The sequence below is a fragment of the Scyliorhinus canicula genome, chromosome 16 (assembly GCF_902713615.1).
Source record: "Scyliorhinus canicula chromosome 16, sScyCan1.1, whole genome shotgun sequence".
NCBI classification, from domain to species: Eukaryota; Metazoa; Chordata; class Chondrichthyes; order Carcharhiniformes; family Scyliorhinidae; genus Scyliorhinus; species Scyliorhinus canicula.
In genome coordinates, this window is record NC_052161.1 from 6902845 (window position 1) to 6924973 (window position 22129).

Genomic DNA, 22129 nt, shown 5'->3' on the forward strand with positions numbered 1-22129 from the left:
CCCAATTATAGGAACCACCGTGACCCCGGTGACCCACGGGCAGCACAGTCAGATTGAGGTTAATAGTGGTACGGGGCTGGGACCCAATCTGTTGAGCTCTGATTGGCTATGAACACGGTGTTTGGAATGGAGCAGATTTTTCAGATGGGCACCGGCAGCCTGTACGAGGTCCTCAGGAAATACCCGGAGGTATTCCAGGAGGGCCTGGCTGAAATAAAGGCGGCCAAGTCCTGAATCTACATTGACCTGGAGGCCTGCCAGAGCACAACCGATCTCCTATACCTTGCACACCAAGGTGGAAACGGAGTTACGGCGCCTGGAGAGCTTGGGCATCATAAACCCAGTTTGATTTGCAGAATGGTCGCACCATGGTCCCAGAGTTAAAGCCGGATAGGTCAGTTCATCTCTGCAACGATTATAAAATGTCCTTGAACAGGGTCTCCTGCCTGGACAGATATCCCATGCCGTGTGTGCAGTCCACCGAGAAGGAGCACTTTGGCAATCCAGAAGAGGCCCTCACGCAATTCTCCCAAGCGGGCATCTGTCTGAGAGAGGCAATGTGTCTTTCAGTCAAACGTACCTGCGTTACTGTGTGGACAAGGATGGTTTACACCCAGTGGAGGAAAAGGTCCAGGCCATAAAGGGGGCTCCAACACCAGAAAACATGACCTAATTGACGTCATTTTGGGGGTTTGTGAACTATTATGGGAAATTTATCCTGAATTTTGCTGCCCTGTTAGCTCCTCTTCGCACATTATTCAAGAAGAATCAATGGCGGGCTTGGGGAGCTCGGAAACAGGAATAATTTTCCCAGAAGAGGAAACAGCTGTTATCTTCCCAGTTGTTGACCCATTCCGATCCTTCATGGCTGCTTGTCCTCACATGCAATGCCTCCTCATACGGCATTGGTGCGACAACATCCTATAGCGTATGCTTCCGGACTCGTGTAGATGCAGAGCGTCGCTACACCCAGATAGAGTAAGAAGGCCAAGCCATGATATATGCAGTGAAAAGATTTCACCAATATGTCTACGGGCGCCACTTTTTTTAACATCACGGACCATGAACCTCTGCTGGGGTTTTTCCAAGGAGGACAAAGGAGGACAAGGAGGACTCATACCCTCAGCCCGAATCCAACACACGGCCTTGTTATTATTAGCCTAGGAGTATACATTTCAGCAGCACGCTCACTCGTTTCCTGCTGCCTGCGTGTCTCCTCTTCACGAATGACGGACAAAGCTGTGGCAGCACAGAACTTCATGGATACCCTTCCAGTCACAGCTGCGCAGATCCGAATGTGGTCCCAGAGGGATCCCACGAAACTTCACCATGTCAATCTACCCGGTGGAGTACAGGGAAACCCCCGGCAGCCTTCCTTCCCTCCATCATGAGGCAGCAGGAGCTTCGTGTAGAGGATGGTATCCTCCTATGGGGAGCTCTTGTGTTCGTCCAGTGGCCGGGTCAAGAGTCGATCCTGCAGGACCTGCATAGTGGACAGCCAGAAGATGATGGCGAGGAGCTATGTCTGGTGGCCAGGGATCAATGATGACAGACAGTGGTACAACGATGCCCAGCATGTCAGGAGCACCAGAATCTCCCTCCTGCTGGAGTGAGTTATTAATGGGCTGGTGCCTCTAAACCTGCCTGAGCCTGCTGTTTCCAAGTCTTGGCAGAAAGGTGGAGTCAGAACAGGAGAGTCAGAAGAAATATCATGACCACCAGATGTCTGGGAGAAGTTTTGAACTGGGGGACAACGTAGATGTCTGGAATTTCGGTGACGCCGCTCATTGGACTCCTGGGGACGTGTTGGAGAAAATAGGGCTCCGATCGTACAAGATCAGAACCCGAGAGAAGACCATGCGGAAATATGTGGACCACCTTAATGGCAGACGGCCTGCCTCGGAGGAAACCACGGGAGGTACATTGGTGCCTCGACCACCTCTGATACCATTGCATAGTCAAGGGGTGCAACCGATTGTGCTACCGGGTAGATTGACATGGTGAAGTTTAATCAGCGTGGGATCCCTCCGGGACCACGTTCGGATCTGCGCAGCTGTGACTGGAAGAGTATCCATGAAGTTCTGTGCTGCCACAACTTTGTCCGTCATTCGTGAAGAGGAGACACACAGGCAGCAGGAAACGAGTGAGCGTGCTGCTGAAATGACTGTCAAGATAACAATGACTCGGCCTCGGATATGGACACTGAAGCATCCGCACTCACTGACACACCGTGACCAGAGCCGAACCCCCAGCAGTGTCCCTCTGGCATTCGTCGCCGAAAAGACGATCGACGAATCGTTACATCCCACTCGACCCAGACGCACCACTGGCAGAAGCGCAACCACAAGTCGTAGGACTTGTGGAATACAAGATTCCCAGCTGGCGCGCATAATTAACCTGTATAAAAGCCGGCCCAAACAGGGACTGGCATCCTGGTAGTCCCGACTGGGACTTATACATAGATAGATAGAACATACAATGCAGAAGGTGGCCATTCGGCCCATCGAGTCTGCACCTACCCACTTAAACCCTCACTTCCATCCTATCCCCATAACTCACTAACCTCTCCTAAACTTTTTGGACACAAAGGGCAATTTATCATGGCCAATCCACCTAACCTTGCAGATCTTTGGACTGTGGGAGGAAACCGGAGCACCCGGAGGAAACCCACGCAGACACAGGGAGAACGTGCAGACTCTGCACAGACAGTATCCCAGCGGGGAATCGAACCTGGGACCCTGGCACTGTGAAGCCACAGTGCTAGCCACATGTGCTATCGTGCTGCCCACTGTGTGGAATTTATACTGTGTGTTTATGCCGCCATAGCAGCTATTTCTTTTGACCGTGAATCAACTAGCATTTACTCGACTACTCAGTCTCCAGGGTCTTTGCATAGACACTATATAAATGCAATTCAGCATCTTCTAAATGGCCACCTCTGGCCTGACTGAAATTGCCTCTAGGCCATTCTGCCAACACATCACCTTGGGCCATTTGACTCTGGCCCCTGCCATTCACTCCATCCCCCATGAAGTATCTCAGGTCATTAACTGGATTAAAAAGGTGTTGTAGCAATGTGTGCCAACATAACAGGGATGGACAGCACAGTGGCGCAGTGGGTTAGCACTGCAGCCTCACGGCGCCAAGGTCCCAGGTTCGATCCTGGCTCTGGGTCGCTGTCCGTGTGGAGTTTGCACATTCTCATTCTCCCCGTGTTTGCGTGGGTTTCGCCCCCACAACTCAAAGATGCGCAGTGTAGGTGGATTGGCCACGCTAAATTGGCCCTTAATTGGAAAAAATGAATTGGGTACTCTAAATTTATTAATTAAAAAAAATCCCAGGGACCCAGTTAAGACACCAGGAAGTTATCCAGGGAGGAAGGATAAATAGCCTCAGTCACATCTTGCTGGCTGTGCAATAACAGGCAGTGCTGACTTACCTTCTTTCCACTCCCCGTGATACTCCTCACCGCTCGAGTAGGTGAAGGTTCCTTTGATCAGCGTCATGCTCCAATCTAATAAACAAAAATTCATTTCTGTGAGTAACTGGGTTAAAGTTCCACACTCAACTCACAGGGCACGATTCAACTAAATAAACTAAATGGAAACAAAGTCCCAAAAGCGATGGTGTATCCAGTCACTGCCGAACCTCCTGTTCTACCACTGGGCAGCAAATGTGGAAAGGGTGCGGGGTTAGCTGGGGGAGGCGGGGGCGGAATGGGTGCAAATGGAAGAGACCTGCGGACACTGGTCACCGCCCCACTCCCATTCCCCGTGGCCAAATAAGCCTGGTGATGGCCACACAAAGCCTCCAGCTGAGGCACCATTTTATGCTAAAACACACGTCTGTCTCAGCTCCTATCTTCAAAAACCACAGATTTATCCCAGACAGAATGGATGGCATGTATAGAACTTGGAGATGGGGAGGGGTCCTAGCCTGGTTGGGGGGGGGGGGGGGGGGGGGGATACCGGGTTGCTGCTGGACTGGCCAGGAAGGAGCTGGTGTGGGCCGGAGGGGTAGGGGAGAGGTGCTATCGTCATGGGGAACGGGTCGGGTGGGGTGTGCTGGCCAGGGGCGAGCAGTCGATGAGCTATGGCTAGTCGGCGGGGGAGGGGGGGGGGGGCGGGGTGCCCTCTGATCCGGCTGATCACCTGGAACGTGAGGGGGCTGAATGGGCCGGTTAAGCGGGCTAGGGTATTTTCTCATTTGAAGGGGCTGAAGGCGGACGTGGCTATGCTCCAGGAGACCCACTTGAAGGTGGCGGACCAGGTTCGTCTGAGGAAGGGGTGGGTGGGGCAGGTTTTCCACTCAGGATTGGATGTGAAGAACCGGGGGGGTGGCAATTCTGGTGGGGAAGAGGGTGGCGTTCGAGGCGTCTGAGGTGGTGGCCGACAAGGAGGGCAGGTTTGTTATGGTGAAGGGTAGGCTGCAGGGAGAGAACGTGGTGCTGGTAAACGTGTATGCCCCGAATTGGGATGACGCTGGCTTTACGGGCAGCACGGTAGCATTGTGGATAGCACAATCGCTTCACAGCTCCAGGGTCCCAGGTTCAATTCCGGCTTGGGTCACTGTCTGTGCGGAGTCTGCACATCCTCCCAGTGTGTGCGTGGGTTTCCTCCGGGTGCTCCGGTTTCCTCCCACAGTCTAAAGATGTGCGAGTTAGGTGGATTGGCCATGCTAAATTGCCCTGTGTCCAAAATTTCCCATAGTGTTGGGTGGGGTTACTGAGTTATGGGGATAGGGTGGAGGTGTTGACCTTGGGTAGGGGGTGGGGTACTCTTTCCAAGAGCCGGTGCAGACTCGATGGGCCGAATGGCCTCCTTCTGCACTGTAAATTCTATATGACTATATGAGGCGTATGTTGGGCCGCATTCCGGACCTGGAGGCAGGGGGCCTGATCATGGGGGGGGAGACTTTAACACGGTGCCGGATCCCCCACTAGACCGGTCCAGATATAGGACGGGTAGGAGGCCGGCGGCAGCCAAGGCGCTGAGGGGGTTTATGGACCAGATGGGAGGGGTGGATCCCTGGAGGTTCGGGAGGCCGAGGGCACGGGAGTATTCCTTTTTCTCCCACGTACATAGGGTCTACTGCCGAATAGATTTTTTCGTCCTGAGCAGGGGATTGATCCCGAGGGTGGAGGATGCCGAGTATTCGGCCATAGCAATTTCAGACCATGCTCCGCACTGGGTCGATCTGGAGATGGGGGAGGTGCGGGACCAGTGCCCGCTGTGTCGTCTGGTCGTGGGGTTGCTGGCTGATGAGGTGTGTAGGAGGGTCCAGGGAAGTATTGAGGGGTATCTTGAGGCCAACAATACGGGGGAGGTCCGGGTGGGGATGGTTTGGGAGGCTCTGAAGGCAGTGATCCGGGGGGAGCTGATTTCCATCCGGGCCCATAGGGAAAGGAGGGAGAGAAGGGAGAGGGAGAGACTGGTGGGGGAGCTCCTGCATGTGGATAGGAGGTACGCGGAAGCCCCGGAGGAGGGATTGTTGGGGGAAACGGCGTAGCTTGCAGGCCAAGTTCGACTTGCTGACCACCAGAAAGGCGGAGACACAGTGGAGGAAGGCGCAAGGCGCGGTTTAGGAGTTTGGGGAGAAGGCGAGCAGGATGCTGGCGCATCAGCTCCACAGGCGGGATGCGGCTAGGGAAATTGGTGGAGTGATGGATAAGGGTGGGAATGTGGTGCGGAAGGGGGCAGAGGTGAACGGGGTCTTTAGGGATTTTTACAAGGAACTGTACCGGTCGGAGCCACCGGTGGAGGAGGAGGGCGAAATGGAGAGCATTATGAGCAGGCTATGTTTCCCAAAGGTGCAGGAGTAGCTGGTGGAGGGTCTGGGGGCGCCGATTGAGTTGGAGGAGCTAGTCAGGGGGATTGGTCAAATGCAGTCAGGGAAGGCGCCGGGGCCGGATGGGTTCCCGGTGGAATTTTATAAAAAGTATGGGGACCTGGTGGGCCCCCTGTTGGTGCGAGCCTTCAATGAGGCATGGGAGGGGGGGGGGGGGGGGGGGGGGGGGGGCTTTTCCCCCGACAATGTCATGGGCGCTGATTTCTTTGATCCTGAAGAGGGATAAGGGCCCCCTGCAGTGCGGATCATACAGGCCAATCTCGCTCCTAAATGTGGATGCTAAGTTGCTGACGATGATCCTGGCCACCAGGATAGAGGACTGTGTGCCAGGGGTGATACACGAGGATCAGACAGGATTTGTCAAGGGAAGACAGCTTAACACGAATGTGCGGAGGTTGTTAAATGTTATTACGATGCCGGCGGTTGAGGGGGAGGCGGAGATAGTGGTGGCGCTAGATGCAGAGAAGGCCTTTGATAGAGTTGATTGGGGGTACCTGTGGGAAATGCTGGAGCGGTTTGGATTTGGGGAGGGGTTCATCAAATGGGTGAGGTTGCTTTATGAGGCCCCGATGGCGAGTGTAGTTCTAATGGAAGCAGGTAAGAGTACTTCAGGCTCTACCGTGGGACCAGGCAGGGGTGCCACCTGTCCCCTTTGCTTTTTGCACTGGCAATTGAACCTCTGGCTATGGCGTTGAGGGAGTTGGGGGGGTGGAGGGGTCTGGTGCGGGGTGGGGAGGAACATCGGGTATCGCTGTATGCGGACGACCTGCTGCTGTATGTGGCGGACCCAGAGGGGGGAATGCAGGGGGTGATGGAGCTGTTGGCTGAGTTTGGGGGCTTTTCGGGCTATAAGCTGAATCTGGGCAAGAGTGTGGTATTTGTCGTGCACCCGGGTGATCAGGAGGAGGGAATTGGTCGGCTCCCGTTTAAGAGGGCAGTGAAGAGTTTTAGGTACCTGGGGGTGCAGGTGGCCAGGAGTTGGGGGACTCTCCACAAGCTTAATTTTACCAGGCTTGTGGAGCAGATGGAGGAGGAATTTAAAAGGTGGGACATGGTGCCACTATCGCTGGCGGGTAGAGTGCAGTCCGTCAAAATGACGGTGCTCCCGAGGTTCTTGTTCCTTTTTCAGTGTTTGCCCATCTTTATCCCTAGGGCCTTTTTAGAAGGGTGACCAGCAGCATCATGAGCTTTGTTTGGGTGCATGGGACCCCGAGGGTGAAGAGGGTTTTCTTGGAGCGGGGCAGAGATGGTGGGGAGCTGGCGTTACCCAATCTCTCGGGGTATTATTGGGTGGCCAATGTGTTGATGGTGCGCAAGTGGGTGATGGAGGGGAAGGGGGCAGCATGGAAAAGGTTGGAGATGGCGTCCTGTGGAGGCACAAGCCTGGGGGCCCTGGTAACGGCGCCTTTGCCGCTCCCTGCTATGAGGTATACCACGAGTTCGGTGGTGGAGGCTACCCTCAAGATCTGGGGGCAGTGGAGGGGACATAGGGGGGAAGTGGGGGGCTCAAGGGAGGCCCCACTAAGGGGGAACCATCGGTTCGTCCCGGGGAACATTGATGGGGGGTTCCAGGGTTGGCACAGAGCGGGCATCAGAAAGTTGAGGGACCTGTTCATTGATGGGAGGTTTGCGAGCCTGGGAGAGTTGGAGGAGAAATTTGAGCTCCCCTCGGGGAACATGTTCAGGTACCTGCAGGTAAAGGCGTTTGCTAGGCGGCAGGTGGAGGGATTCCCTTTGCTTCCTGCGAGGGGGGTGAGGGACAGGGTGCTTTCGAGGGTCTGGGTCGGGGATGGGAAGATATCTGATATCTACAAGGTAATGCAGGAGATGGAGGAGGCGTCAGTAGAGGAGCTAAAGGCTAAGTGGGAGGGGGAACTGGGGGAACAGATCGAGGATGGGACATGGGCGGATGCCCTGGAGAGGGTTAACTCTTCCTCCTCATGTGTGTAGCTTAGCCTCATCCAATTCAAGGTGCTGCACCGGGCCCATATGTCCGGGACTAGGATGAGTAGGTTCTTTGGGGGCGAAGACAGGTGTGTCAGGTGTTCGGGGAGTCCAGCGAACCATGCCCATATGTTCTGGGAATGCCCGGCACTGGAGGAGTTCTGGAAGGGGGTGGCGAGACGGTGTCGAGGGTGGTAGGATCCAGGGTCAAGCCAGGCTGGGGACTCGCGATTTTTGGGGTTGCGGTGGAGCCGGGAGTGCAGAAGGCGGGAGAGGCCGGTGTTTTGGCCTTTGCGTCCCTAGTAGCCCTGCGGAGGATCTTGCTACAATGGAAGGATGTGAGACCCCCAAGCGTGGAGACCTGGATCAATGACATGGCGGGTTTTATTAAGCTGGAGAAGGTCAAATTCGCCCTGAGAGGATCGGTACAAGGGTTCTTTAGGCGGTGGCAGCCTTTCCTCGACTTTCTGGCTCAGCGATAGGGAACTAGGTCAGCAGCAGCAGCAACCCGGGGGGAGGGGGGGGGGGGGGGGGGGGGGTTGACTATGTTTATTTAGTTTTAATTTATTTTTAAGTTCTTTTGTTGTTTACTGGGTTTGGGGGGTGGGTTCGATATATGGGTTGTTACGGTCTTGGGGGTGCTATGCTTATTATTATGTTGTTTTATAGTTGCTTGTTACTGTTTGTTGTTATATATTTTGTAAAAAATGTTCAATAAAAATTATTTTAAAAAAAAACTTGGAGATGGGAGGATGGGGTATTGAGGGTCAGAAACTTGTACGTTGACAGCAGAGTGGCAACCCCAGGGGAACTAACAGAGAAGCTCCAGTTCCCAAAAGGAACGAACTCTGGTACATTCAAATACAGGACTTCCTCCGCAAGGAGGCCCCACCGTTCCCCCAGTTAGCCAGGCACACCCTGCTACACAGACTGATATCACAGGATGAGTTAGGGGAGGGAAAATGCACGGGCATATACAGAGACCACTGCTAGAGGTGATAAGGACCCACTGGATGAAACAAGAGAGAGGTGGGAGGAAGAACTAGGGCCTCGAGCTAGGAGGATGACACCGGAGCAAGATCCTTGCACAGAGTGAACTCCACCACCTAATGCGCGAGGCTGAGCCTGATGCAACTGAAGGTGGTGCATAGGGCACACCTGACCGGGACACACATGGCACAGCTGACTGGGACACGCATGACCAGGGCACACCTGACCAGGACACGCATGACCAGGGCACAGCTGACTGGGACATGCATGACCAGGGCACAGCTGACTGGGACATCCATGAGCAGGTTGTTCCCGGGAGTGGAAGACGGATGTGAGCGATGTCAGAGGGGGTCCGGCCACCACTCCCACATTTTCTGGTCCTGCCCAAGACTGATCAGATTCTGGACCATGCTCGTCCAAGGTCGAGGGGGTTAAGGTGGAGCCATGTCCATTAGTGGCAGTCTTTGGGGTGTCAGAACAGCCAGAACTCTCGAGGGGAGAGGGGTCGATGCCCTAGCCTTCGCTTCCCTGATAGCCTGGCGACGACTCTTACTCGCATGGAGTCAAGAAAGCCCAACCTTCGGCATGTCTGCATTGACTCTCACAAACTTCTAGAGATGTGCTGTACAGAGCATCCTATCCGGCTGCATCACAGCCTGGTATGGCAACTGCTCGGCCCAAAATCGCAAAAAACTGCAGAGTGTGGCGAACTCAGCCCAACGCATCACACAAACATGCCACCCTCCCATTGATTCTGTCTACCCCTCCTGTTGCCTCAGGAAGGCAGACAGCATTATCAGAGATCCCTCTCACCCAGGCTTTGCCTTCTTCTAGACCCTTCCATCAGACAGAAGATACCAAAGTCTGAAGACATAGGAACAGCTTCTTCCGCACAGCTACAAGACTCCTCAACGACTCCCCCTCGGACTGATCTGTTCCCTGTAAGAACACTATTCACGATGCCCTATGCTGCTCTTGCTCATGTAGTTGCTTTGTTTGGCCCTTGTTCCGCACTGTAACCAATCACGATTGTCAATGTGCTATTTGTCAATGTACTTTGTCGATTATTCTTTTTGTCTACTATGTACGTACTGTGTACGTTCCCTCGGCCGCAGAAAAATACTCTTCGCTGTACTTCGGTACATGTGACAATAAACCAATCAATCAGTCAGTCGGCAGCATCGCCTAAGGCCTCAGACTGGCAGAATGCCTGAGGCTAGCAAACAGTAAATTTGGCATCAGGGGGTCGGAGGAAGGGTTCCACTCGAGGTGGAAGCTGTTCACTGCCATCTTCAGAGACCTATTTGTGGCCAGCAGCTGCAGGGGGGGGGGGGAGGGGGGGGGGGGCGTCCACACTACAAAAAAAGACAAATTGTTCACACTACATCCGTTGCATGGGTGCTCACAAGCTGTGTCACTGTTATGTTGTCCTGCAATTTGTTGAATAAAAATAGATCTAAAACAAAAATATTCACCAGCATTTAGCGCAGGGCCATAAAAGCACGTACTGCCAAATGGGGAGGGAAGGTGGCCAAGGTTAGAAAGGTGCTGCTACAGAGGGGAAGGCAGGCAGGGGGTTTGGGTCTTCCGAACCTGATGTACTACTACTGGGCGGCGAATGTGGAGAAGGTGCGGAGCTGGGTCAGAGGGGTTGATTCCCAGTGGGTCAGAATGGAGGAGAGTTTATGCAGGGGGTCGGGGCTGAAAGCACTAGCAACAGCGCCGCTCCCGATAACCCCGGGGAAATACTCAGGGAGTCCGGTAATAATAGCTTCATTGAGAATTTGGAGGCAGTTTCGCCAACACCGGGTTGGGGGCAGGGTCAAGGGAAATGCCGATTCGGGGGAACCACAGATTTGAGCCAGGGAGGTGGGATGGAAATTTTCAGAAATGGGAGGAGAAGGGGATTAAAACACGGAAAGATTTGTTTCTTAGGGGTCGGTTTGCAGGATTGAAGGAACTGGAAGCGAAGTATGAGCTGGAGCAGGGAGAAATGTTTAGATACATTCAGGTTCGAGATTTTGCCAGAAAGGAGATACAGAGCTTCCCGGTGGAGCCAGCCTCCATATTGCTGGAGAAGGTGCTGACAACAGGGGGACTGGAGAAGGGGGTAGTGTCAGCGGTGTACGGAGCTATGTTGGAAAAGGATAAGGCACCACTGGAAGGGATCAAGGCAAAGTGGGAGGAAGAGTTGGGAGAGGATATGGAGGGGGGGTCCTGGTGTGAGGTGCAGCGGAGAGTGAATGCCTCCACCTCGTGCGCGAGGTTGGGGCTGATACAGCTGAAGGTGGTATACAGAGCACACCTCACGAGGATGAGCCAATTCTTTGAAGGAGTAGAAGGTTTTTAGGGTCATTTCTAAGGTGGTGCACATGAAACTGGACCCGGGCCCCCAGGTGGCCATATTCGGGGTGTCGGACCAGCCAGGGTTGGAAACGAGTGCAGAGGCAGATATTGTAGCCTTCGCCTCATTGATCGCCCAAAGGCACATCCTGATGGGATGGAGAGCAACCTCTCCACCCTGTGCCCTGGCGTGGCGGGGGGACCTGCTGGAATTCTTGACTCTTGAGGTTAACTTTGAACTGAGGGGAAGGATGGAGGGGTTCTACAATTCATGGGCATTATTCATCATGCACTTTCAAGAACTGGATAACATCGAACATTTGTTTGGGGGGGGGGGGGGGGGGGAGGCTGTGAGTGTTAATGGGGACTATGGGTGATTCCTGATTCCTTTTTGTCATTTGTTTATGTGAACATGCGAGCTAATGTTTGGGGTTTGGTGGGAGGATGGGATCGTTGTTCTTGTTATGGGGGTTGACATATTTGTTACTGATTATTGTTTGATGTTGGTGGGTGTAAATTTGGGAGAAATGTGAAAAAGGAGAATAAAAAATATTTTATTAAAAAAAAGCACGTACTGTTGATTCGAATGCTTGACCATGGGGTGTGTGTTAAGGAACTATTCAAAGGAAGGGAGACACACACACACACACACACGAGGCACAGGCAGAGGTTTAGGAAAGCAATTCTAGAATTGCAGGCCTTCAATAGTGTACATAGAACATAGAACAGTACAGCACAGAACAGGCCCTTCGGCCCTCGATGTTGTGCCGAGCAATGATCACCCTACTTAAACCCACGTAACCCGTATACCCGTAACCCAACAATCCCCCCATTAACCTTACACTACGGGCAATTTAGCATGGCCAATCCACCTAACCCGCACATCTTTGGACTGTGGGAGGAAACCGGAGCACCCGGAGGAAACCCACGCACACACGGGGAGGACGTGCAGACTCCACACAGACAGTGACCCAGCCGAGTATGTAGATTAATTGAATTTAAGAATCAAGACATGCTACATGATTCTCGCCAGTCAGCATTATTAGATATTACTGGATGCATGGGATTAAATGAAATAAATTAAAATATTGCAGTTCCACCTGTTAATCACCTGAGGGAGCCCCATTATCTACAAAGCTCAGCAAGGGAGCTTGGAAAGAAAACAAGTATATGTAGTGAGTATTTCAGCTTATCCTCAGGACAGTCTAAAGTGCTAAACCACACACCCAAACAGGCAGGTTATCGGCCGTCCTGTAAAATCAAACAAAGCAGCCCGAATGTAATCTCATTTTCTGTAGTCAGTTCTGTGATAAGTTACAAGCCCTTTTTGTTGCAGCTCTGATATATCGCAGTTGGGGATCTTGATTTTCCAAGTGAGACTTCCTCAGCTGGTGTTTACATTCAGTATCAGCAATGCAGGGGCCCTGATAATAGTCTCAGCTCAGGATGGTGTGTGACTTGGAAAGGCAAATTGCAGGTGGTGCTGTTCCCATGTATCTGCCGCCATCGTCTTTCAAGGTGGTGAGGTCAGGGCCCCAGTTTTGGGGGGGGGGGGGGGCTGCTGCACGGTAGCCTAGTGGTTAGCACAGTTGCTTCACAGCTCCAGGGTCCCACATTCGATTCCCGACTTGGGTCAGTGTCTGTGTGGAGTCTACACGTTCTCCCCGTGTCTGTGTGGATTTCCTCCGGGTGCTCCGGTTTCCTCCCGCATTCCAAGATGGGCACGTTGGGTGGATTGGCCATGATAAGTCGCTCTTAATGCCCAAACAAAAGATTAGGTAGGTTTTTTTTTCTTTTTAAAAAAAATTTCGAGTAACCAATTAATTGTTTCCAATTAAGGGGCAATTTAGCATGTTCAATCCACCTACCTAGCACATCTTTGGGTTGTGGGGGCGAAACCCACTCAAACACGGGGAAAATGTGCAAACTCCACACGGACAGTGACCCAGAGCTGGGGTCGAACCTGGGACCTCGGCACCGTGAGACTGCAGTGCTAACCCACTGCGCCACCGTGCTGCCCTAAGATTAGGTAGGGTTACTGGGTTGTGGGGATAGGATGGCGGTGTGAGCTTAGGTAGGGTGCTCTTTCCAAGGGTCGGTGCAGACTCGATGGGCTGAATGCCCTCCTTCTGCACTGGAAATTCTATGATCCTGTATGTGGACTGCACTGTGGGTATAATCGCATTATGAAATGAAAAATGAAAATCGCTTATTGTCACGAGTAGGCTTCAATGAAGTTACTGTGAAAAGCCCCTAGTCGCCACATTCCGGCGCCTGTTCGGGGAATCAGTTCAGGGGAAAAAAAATCACTCAACTGATTCCTACAATGCGGGGGTTATCTTGTGAATAAAGGTTGGACAGGTTGGGCCGATATCCAAAAGATTGAGAGGGGATCTTATTGAAACACACCAGATCCTGAAGGAGCTTAACAGAGTGGATATCGAGAGGATTCCCTTTTGGATTTGGATTTGTGTTTTATCGCGTGTACCGAAGTACAGTGCAAAGTATTTTTCTGCGAGCAGCTCAAACAGGGTGGTTAGAGCTAGGGCTCACAGCTTAGAAATAAGGGGTGGTGTCCCATTTAAGGCAGAGATTAGACTTTTTCTCTCTCACGTGGTCACGAGTCTGTGGAACTCACTTCCCCAGGGAGCCGTGGAGACAGGGTCATTGAATATTTTAAAAACCGAGATAGATAGATTGACCAGGGGCAGCACGGTGGTGCAGTGGTTAGCACTGCTGCCTCACGGCGCTGAGGACCCGGGTTTGATCCTGGCTCTGAGTCACTGTCCGTGTGGAATTTGTGCAAACTCCCCGTGTCTGCGTGGGTTTAACTCCCACAACTTAAAGATGTGCAGGTTCGGTGGATTGGCCACGCTAAATTGTCCCGTAATTGGAAAAAGATAATTGGGTACTCTAAATTTATCAATTCTTTTTTTTACAAATTTGAAGTACCCAATTCATTTTTCCAATTAAGGGACAGTTTAGCGTGGCCAATCCACCTAGCCTGCACATCTTTTTGGGTTGTGGGGGCGATACCCACGCAGGCACGGGGAGAATGTGCAAACTCCACACGGACAGTGACCCAGAGCCAGGATCGAAACTGGGACCTCGGCGCCGTGAGGCAGCAGGGCTAACCCACTGCGCCACCGTGCTGCCCTAATTTATCAATTCTTGACCAACAAGGAGAGTCAAAGGATCGTGGGGGTAGGATCGTGGGGGTAAGAACGAAAGTGGAGTTGAGGCCACAATCAGATCAGTCATGATCTTACTGAATGGTGGAGCAGGCTCGAGGGGCTGAATGGCCTCTTCCTGCTCCTAATTCTGGTATAACAGAACATGATGGTTGTGGAGGGATGAATGTTTACAGAAAATGGGTCCTGGCTCAGGGAAGGTGACGATGTAACCCCTCTTTACCTTTTAGATGGTACAGCACACAAGGGGGCCTTGTCCCAATTCTTTGAAAGAAATGAATCCCACTTTCCTGTCCTTTCTATCATCGCCCGACCATTCCTTCCTTTCCAATAACTGACACAAATCCCTTTTAACGTTATTGCTGAAGCTGCTTGCACCAGCCACCCATCATTTGATACAAACTGAATGAATAGGCAACTCAAACATCCTGCATGGAACCCAGAGGCTGGGGCTGGTTTAGCACACTGGGCTAAATCGCTGGCTTTGAAAGCAGACCAAGGCAGGCCAGCAGCACGGTTCAATTCCTGTACCAGCCTCCCCGAACAGGCACCGGAATGTGGCGACTAGGGGCTTTTCACAGTAACTTTATTTGAAGCCTTCTTGTGACAATAAGCGATTTTCATTTCATTTCATTTTCAGTGGCCAGAAGGGGGACAGAGTATTTAAAGGAATGGTATCATAGTGTTAATGTTACTGAATTAGCAATCCAGAAACCCAGACTAATAACCCAGAGACCAATCCCCTCACAGCGGCTGGGAAACTGAATCATCTATAATTCCAGGATAACAAGCTCAACTCAGTAACGGTGACCACAAAAACTACCAGATTGTTGTAAAAACCCACTGGTTCCTTACAGTCCTTTAGGGAAGGAAATCTGCTGGCCAAACCTCGTGTTACCCATTTATTTCCGAGATATCGGTGCTCCTTAAATTCCACCCTTGAATATCCCCAATTTGAATCACTCTATTGGTGCTCATACCTTCAGTTGTCAAGGCCCTCACCGTTGGAATTTCCTCCCTAAATCTCTCCGCCTCTCTAACTGACTTTTTTCATTTTAACATACAAGTTAAGACATGCCTTAAAATTTCTCTCTCTCGAGCCAAGCTTTCGGTCACTTGCCCTAAACTCCCTTTAAGTGGCTCAGTGTCACATTTTGTTTTATGAACATAAACCTTTCATGTCCTTATAAATCAAGAACCTATCATGTTAAAAATATTCAAAGTCACTATTTCCACTGCCTTTTACGGAAGGGAATTTCAGAGACTCCTGACCCCGCCAGAGAAACAATTTCCTCTCCTCTCTCAGTCTTAAATGACTGACCCTTATTTTTGAACAGTGACCCCCAGTTATTTGTTTGTTATTTACAGCACAGAAGGAGGCCGTTCGGCCCATCGTATCCGCATCTGCTCCCAAAAGAACTACCCAGCTGGTCCCATTCTATAGCCCTACCTCTGTAGCCCTCTAAATTAATTCCTTTCAAATATGTATTTGGATTCGATTTATTGTCATGTGTACTGAGGTACAGTGAAAAGTATTGTTCTGTGTACGGTCTAGACGGATCGTTCTATACATGAAAAAACATAGGACATAGGTATCCAGCTCTCTTTTAAAACACCTGATGGAATCCACCTCCACTACTCTTCCAGGCAGCATATTCCAAATTCCAACAACTCTCTGAGTAAATAAGTTTCTCCTCATCGTACTTCTAGCTCTCTTGCTGACCATCTTAAAATTGTGACCGCCAGTGACTAACATACCAATTAGTGGAAACAGAATATCCTTCTTTACCCTGTCAACGTCGCCTCTTCTCTGCTCCAAGGAGAACAAGCCCAATTTCTCCAATCTTTCCTTGTATCTAAAATTCCTCATTCCTGGCATCATTCCAGTAATTCTCCTCTGCACTCGCTCCAGGGCTTTAACGTCCTTCCTTAAATAAGGTGCCCAGAACAGAACACAATATTCCAAATGCGGTCTGACCAATGATTTGTAACGGTGTGGCATCACTTCCTTGATTTTATACTCTGTGCCTCTATTTATAAACCCAAGGATTCTCTAAGCCTTCTTAACAACTGTTTAAACTTGCCTGGCCACCTTGAGAAAATTATGCACTTGAACCCTGAGGCCCCTCTGCTCCTGTACTCCCCTCAAAGTTGTACCATTGAGCCTGTATTGTCCTCCCATGCTTCACAAAATGCACTACCTCACATTTCGCTGCATTGAAGTTTATCTGCCAGGGGTCTGCCTATTTGGTCAACCTATCAATGTCCCTCTGAAGTCGCTCAGCGTCATACTCACAATTCAATATTCTCCCGAGCTTGGTATCATCTGCCAATTTCGAGATTTTGCTCTCAACCCCCATCTCTAAATCATTCACGTAAATCTGAAAAAGCAAGGATCCCAACACTGAGCCCTGGGGAACACCACTTTCAACTCGTCTCCAGTCTGAGAAATACCCATCTATACCTACCCTCTGTTTCTTTTCTCTTAGCCAACTTCTATTAATGCTGCCAAGGACCCATCAATCCCAAACATTTTTAATTTACTAGCCAACCTGCCATGTGGCACTGTATCAAATGCTTTCTGAAAGCCCATACAACATTCACGTCACTACCCTCCTCATTCTCTGCTTGTATCACCTTGTCAAAGAACGCAATTAAATTTGTCAGACATGACCTGCCCTTGACAAAGCCATGTTGACTGTCTAGTATTAACTTATTTTTATCTAAGTGTATATTTATCTCATCCCGTATTATGGCCTCCATCAGTTTTACCACTATTAATGTCAAGCTGACAGGTCTGTAGTTTCCTGGGTTATTCTTTGCCCCTTTCTTAAACAACGGCATCACATTTGCAATACTCCAGTCCCCCGGGACTAATCCTGTGTTCAGAGAGGCCTGGAAAATTTTTGTCAACAGCTCCGCAATATGCTCCCTTACCTCTCTCTCTCAGCAATAGGGTGCATCCCGTCTGGGCCTGGCGACTTCTCTACCTGGAGTGCTACCAGCCTTTTTAGCACCTTTTCTTTATCTATCACTGTACTGCTCAGTTGCTCAACACCCACATTTTCAATTGGATCATTGTCACCATCTAGGGCAGCACGGTAGCACAGTGGTTAGCACTGTGGCTTCACAGCGCCAGAATCCGGGTTCAATTCCCTGCTGGGTCATTGTCTGAGGAGTCTGCCCGTTCTGCCCGTGTCTGCGTGGGTTTCCTCCGGGTGCTCCGGTTTCATCCCACAGTCCAAAAACGTGCAGGTTAGGTGGACTGGCCATGCTAAATTGCCCTTAGCGTCCAAAAAGGTTAGGAGGGATTATTGGGTTAGGGGGACAGCGTGGAAGTGAGGGCTTAAGTGGGTTGGTGCAGACTCGATGGGCCAAATGGCCTCCTTCTGCACTGTATGATCTATGTTTTATGTTCTAATTTTATAAAGACAGAAAAAAAGTACTCATTTAGTACCACTGCCATACCCTCCGCTTCAGTGAGCGGTTTACCTTGCTTCGCCCTACGGGTTCCACTCTAGCCTTCACTAATCTTTTACCATTAATATGTTTGACACTCCAGATTCTCTGCCAAGAGGAAACATCCTCTGCACATCCATCCTGTCCATACCCCACAGGATCTTAAAGGTTTTGATCAAGTCGCCTCTTACTTTTCTAACTCTAACGGATACAAACCTAACATCTTTAACCTTTCCTCAGAAGGCAATCTGCCCATTCCAGGTATTAGGCTAGTAAACCTTCTCTGAACTGCTTCTAACGCATTTACATCCTTCCTTAAATAAGGAGACCAATACTGTACAAAACAATAATGCAGATGTGGTCTCACCAATGCCTTAACGTCGCTCCTTCTGTAATTAATTCCCCTCACAGTAAAAATAACATTCCATTAGCCTTCCTAATACTTGCTGTACCTGCATACTAGCCTTTTATAATGCCTCTGTGGCGTTTTGGAATACTCATCTACAAGTGCTATACAAATAAATACAAGTTGTTGTTATATGCCATGGCAATGTGCTGGGCTCTTAACTGCCCTCCGAAATGGCCAAGCAAGCTGTTCAGTTGTATTTGAGAAGGCGGCTCACCACTACCTTTTCAAAGGGAATTAGAGATGGGATATAAATGTTGACCTCGCCAGCGATGCTCACATCATTACATCAAAAGGTACCTGCAGGAAATTCAGCACCAACGATCACTTGGACTCGTTTCAATCACAATCCCACATTACAACAGTGACTATACATCATAAAGTACTGTGAGGGGTGGTGAAAAGCACTGTATACATGCAAGTCTTTATTTTTAGGTGGGGGAAAGGTTTTCACCTGGTTTTGCACTTTCCCCAGGAGAGCCCATAGATTTGGTTTGTATGTGCATTTGGTTTGAGAGCATACACGTTGTAATACACAAGATACCATCAATATGTGAGGAGACCGAATGGACCAGAGGGTCTCCACCTGTCCATCATTTTTAGTATGTTCAGATCTGCGCTTTTATTGCCCCAGAATAAAGACAGCTCCCAGGCCAAGCGTGGTGCCCAAGCTGAACGAGAGAACTCTACTGATTGCAGCCTGTTCCAGAGTGTCAGCTCAATGCCACCACACTACCTGACAATCAGTCACCCACAGTGGATGCTGAATCTTCTTTCTTTTTAACAGCAAGGTTTTTTTTTAGGATTACATAGTGGATGACCCATAAAAGCACAGCCAAATACACAGGAGTAGGTAAAAATAAGGAGTAGGTAAAAATAATCATTCACGTCACTAAACACAACAGATAAACTCCACACAGCAGCTAGATAAATAACTTGCATTGCTATAGCACCTTTCATTATCTTCGGATAACCAAATGTTTCACAACTAATAAAGGTAGTTTTTTTTAGAAATGTAATCACTGTTGTAGGAAATGTGGAGCTAATTTGTACACAGCAAATCCTCACAAACAACAATGTGATAATGCCTAGACAGTCTGTTTTGGGTTATGGGCAGCACGGTAGCATGGTGGTTAGCATAAATGCTTCACAGCTCCAGGGTCCCAGGTTCGATTCCCGGCTGGGTCACTATCTGTGCGGAGTCTGCACGTCCTCCCCGTGTGTGCGTGGGTTTCCTCCGGGTGCTCCGGTTTCCTCCCACAGTCCAAAGATGTGCGGGTTAGGTGGATTGGCCATGCTAAATTGCCCGTAGTGTAAAAAGTAAGGTTAAGGGGGGGTTGTTGGGTTACAGGTATAGGGTATACGGTGGATACGTGGGTTTGAGTAGGGTGATCATTGCTCGGCACAACATTGAGGGCCGAAGGCCCTGTTCTGTGCTGTACTGTTCTATGTTCTCTATGTTCTATGGTCGAGGGTTAAATATTAACTATGATATCAGGGAGAACGCCCTCTTTTTCTTCTTCAAAATAGTGGCATGGGATCTTTTTCACCGACTTCAGGTTGGGTCTCGGCTTCAATGTCGGACCTGAAAGACATGACCTCGGCCAGCACAGAACATCCTGTGATCCTAGGTTATGCACTCAAGTCTCCGGAGTGACAACCTTGTGTCACAGAATTTACAGTGCAGAAGGAGGCCATTCGGCCCATCGAGTCTGCACCGGCTCCTGGAAAGAGCACCCTACCCAAGGTCAACACCTCCACCCTATCCCCATAACCCAACCCAACACTAAGGGCAATTTTGGACACTAAGGGCAATTTATCATGGCCAATCCACCTAACCTGCACATCTTTGGACTGTGGAGGAAACCGGAGCACCCGGAGTAAACCCACGCACACACGGGGAGGATGTGCAGACTCCGCACAGACAGTGACCCAAGCCGGAATGGAACCTGGGACCCTGGAGCTGTGAAGCAATTGTGCTATTCACAATGCTACCGTGCGTCATGGAGGCAAGTGCACCACCCACTGAGCACTGGCTGGAACTTCAGTGTGTAACCTCTCCATTCCTGATCTATGCTGAGTTAATAATCTGGGAGAAAGGGAATTGACCACAGCACCGCTAGGCTAGAACGGGTCGGAGGGGTGCTGAAGTCAGCCAAGAGATTCCACACCTGATTGTTGGCTCTGCTAGATTGGATTTGTTTATTGTCACGTGTACCGAGGTACAGTGAAAAGTATTGTTCTGCGTACATTCCAGGCAGATCGTTCCATACATTAAAAAAAATAGGACATACGATAAATACACAAGGTAAATACATAGACACAGGCATCGGGTGAAGCATATGGAGTGTAGTACTACTCAGTAGAGAAGATGTGTGAAGAGATCAGTTCAATCCATAAGAGGGTCATTTCGGAGTCTGGCAACAGCGGGGAATACTTGAGTGCACAAATGCGCTCGCGCACAGACAGGAACATGATCACAGCCTTAACTGTGATGGCCCACATAGCCAAATATCCAACAAACATTCATTAGTCTTACGCATCAAGCATGGGCGACCCCCAGACCAGCACCCATCACAACTGCGAGAACCCAGCCTTCTCTGCAGAAAAGAAAAATGCAGGCACAAAATAAATAAATTAATCCATTCTGAGATAAGAGATATTGGACAGGTAGACAAATGCTGAAGCTCCCAGCTGAGAATTCACAAAAAACAAAAAAAAGGAAATCCTTACCCTGATAATGGACGAATTGTGCCTTTTAAGTTTTTGTTAAAAGGTGCCCACTCACCTCCTCAGTGCTCAGCAGCCTGTGGATCATGCAACAGGGAGCCAGCCAGGTTTACATTGATGAATATTCAGCTCCAAGGCCCTGCCTGAGTCAGACATGTCCTCCTGACAGGGACAGCACCCCCCAACAACGCCCGCCCTCATTGGCTCACACCCCACCCACTGCCTCCGTTACCCTTGGCGACCGCCTTGGATACCGCAGGTCGCCATCTTTGTGAGGGGCAGGGAGTCCTTATTAATTCATTTATTCATTTTTAGAATAATAATTACCTGTGGAAACGGCCAGGAAATTGCGTTCACTGAAGTTACCCCCCACCCTCTGTAGAGCTTACCAGCCAAAAGATGAAGGGCGCAACCGAAGGTTTGCTTTTAAAACTGCCAGCCGGAGGAGGCGTCCATCTTTGTGCGGGGCACAATCCAAGGAACTGGCAGCTTCTTCTGTTCATTTCTCATTGATTAGTTTGATTGATAAGGCAAAGTTATTGAACTGTTTAGCTGGGGTTTACTCACAGCTCTAACTTGTATACATAATTTAAAGTGAAATTAACTAATTTTACCTTTGGTCTAAATGAATAGTAAAATTGGACAAAATGAATAATAAAATGAATAATAATAAAATGAATAATGAAAGTGGAGATGGTTGACAGCTTCAGATTCCTTGCTGTGCACCTCACCAATAATCTATCCTGGTCCACCCACGTCGATACTACGATCCAGAAAGCGCAACCGCACTTATACTTTCTCAAGAAACTTTTTTTAAATTTTTTTTTATAAATTTAGATTACCCAATTATTTTTTCCAATTAAGGGGCAATTTAGTGTGGCCAATCCACCTACTCTGCACATTTTTGGATTGTGGGGGCGAAACCTACGCAGACATGGGGAGAATGTGCAAACTCCACACAGACAGTGACCCAGAGCCGGGATCGAACCTGGGACCTCGGCGCCGTGAGGCGGTTGTGCTAACCACTAGGCCACCATGCTGCACTCTTTCTCAAGAAACTACGGAAATTCGGCATATCCACATTGACTCTGACCACTTTTTACAGATGCACCATAGTTAAGCGTCCTATCTGACTGCATCACAACCTGGTACGGCAACTGCACGGCCCAATACCGGAAGAAACTACTGAGAGTCGTGAACACAGCCCAGGCCATCACGT

At 50.0% G+C, this 22129-nt stretch overlaps 1 protein-coding gene across 2 annotated transcripts in view; it reads right to left on the reverse strand.

Moving 5' to 3' along the window:
- morn4 (MORN repeat containing 4) overlaps positions 1-21093 on the reverse strand; it is a 34216-nt gene extending 13123 nt beyond the window's left edge. The window contains exons 1-3 of one of the 2 annotated variants that reach the window (XM_038822099.1): positions 20914-21084; positions 20720-20780; positions 3440-3514 (exon numbers count right to left, since the gene is read on the reverse strand). In XM_038822099.1, the coding sequence (XP_038678027.1) occupies positions 3440-3514; positions 20720-20723 (79 nt within the window). In that variant the 5' untranslated portion in view covers positions 20724-20780; positions 20914-21084. Of the gene's footprint in view, positions 1-3439; positions 3515-20719; positions 20781-20913 lie in introns of both variants that reach the window. The other variant, XM_038822100.1, reaches the window with a different exon arrangement.
- Positions 21094-22129: the final 1036 nt, after the last annotated feature.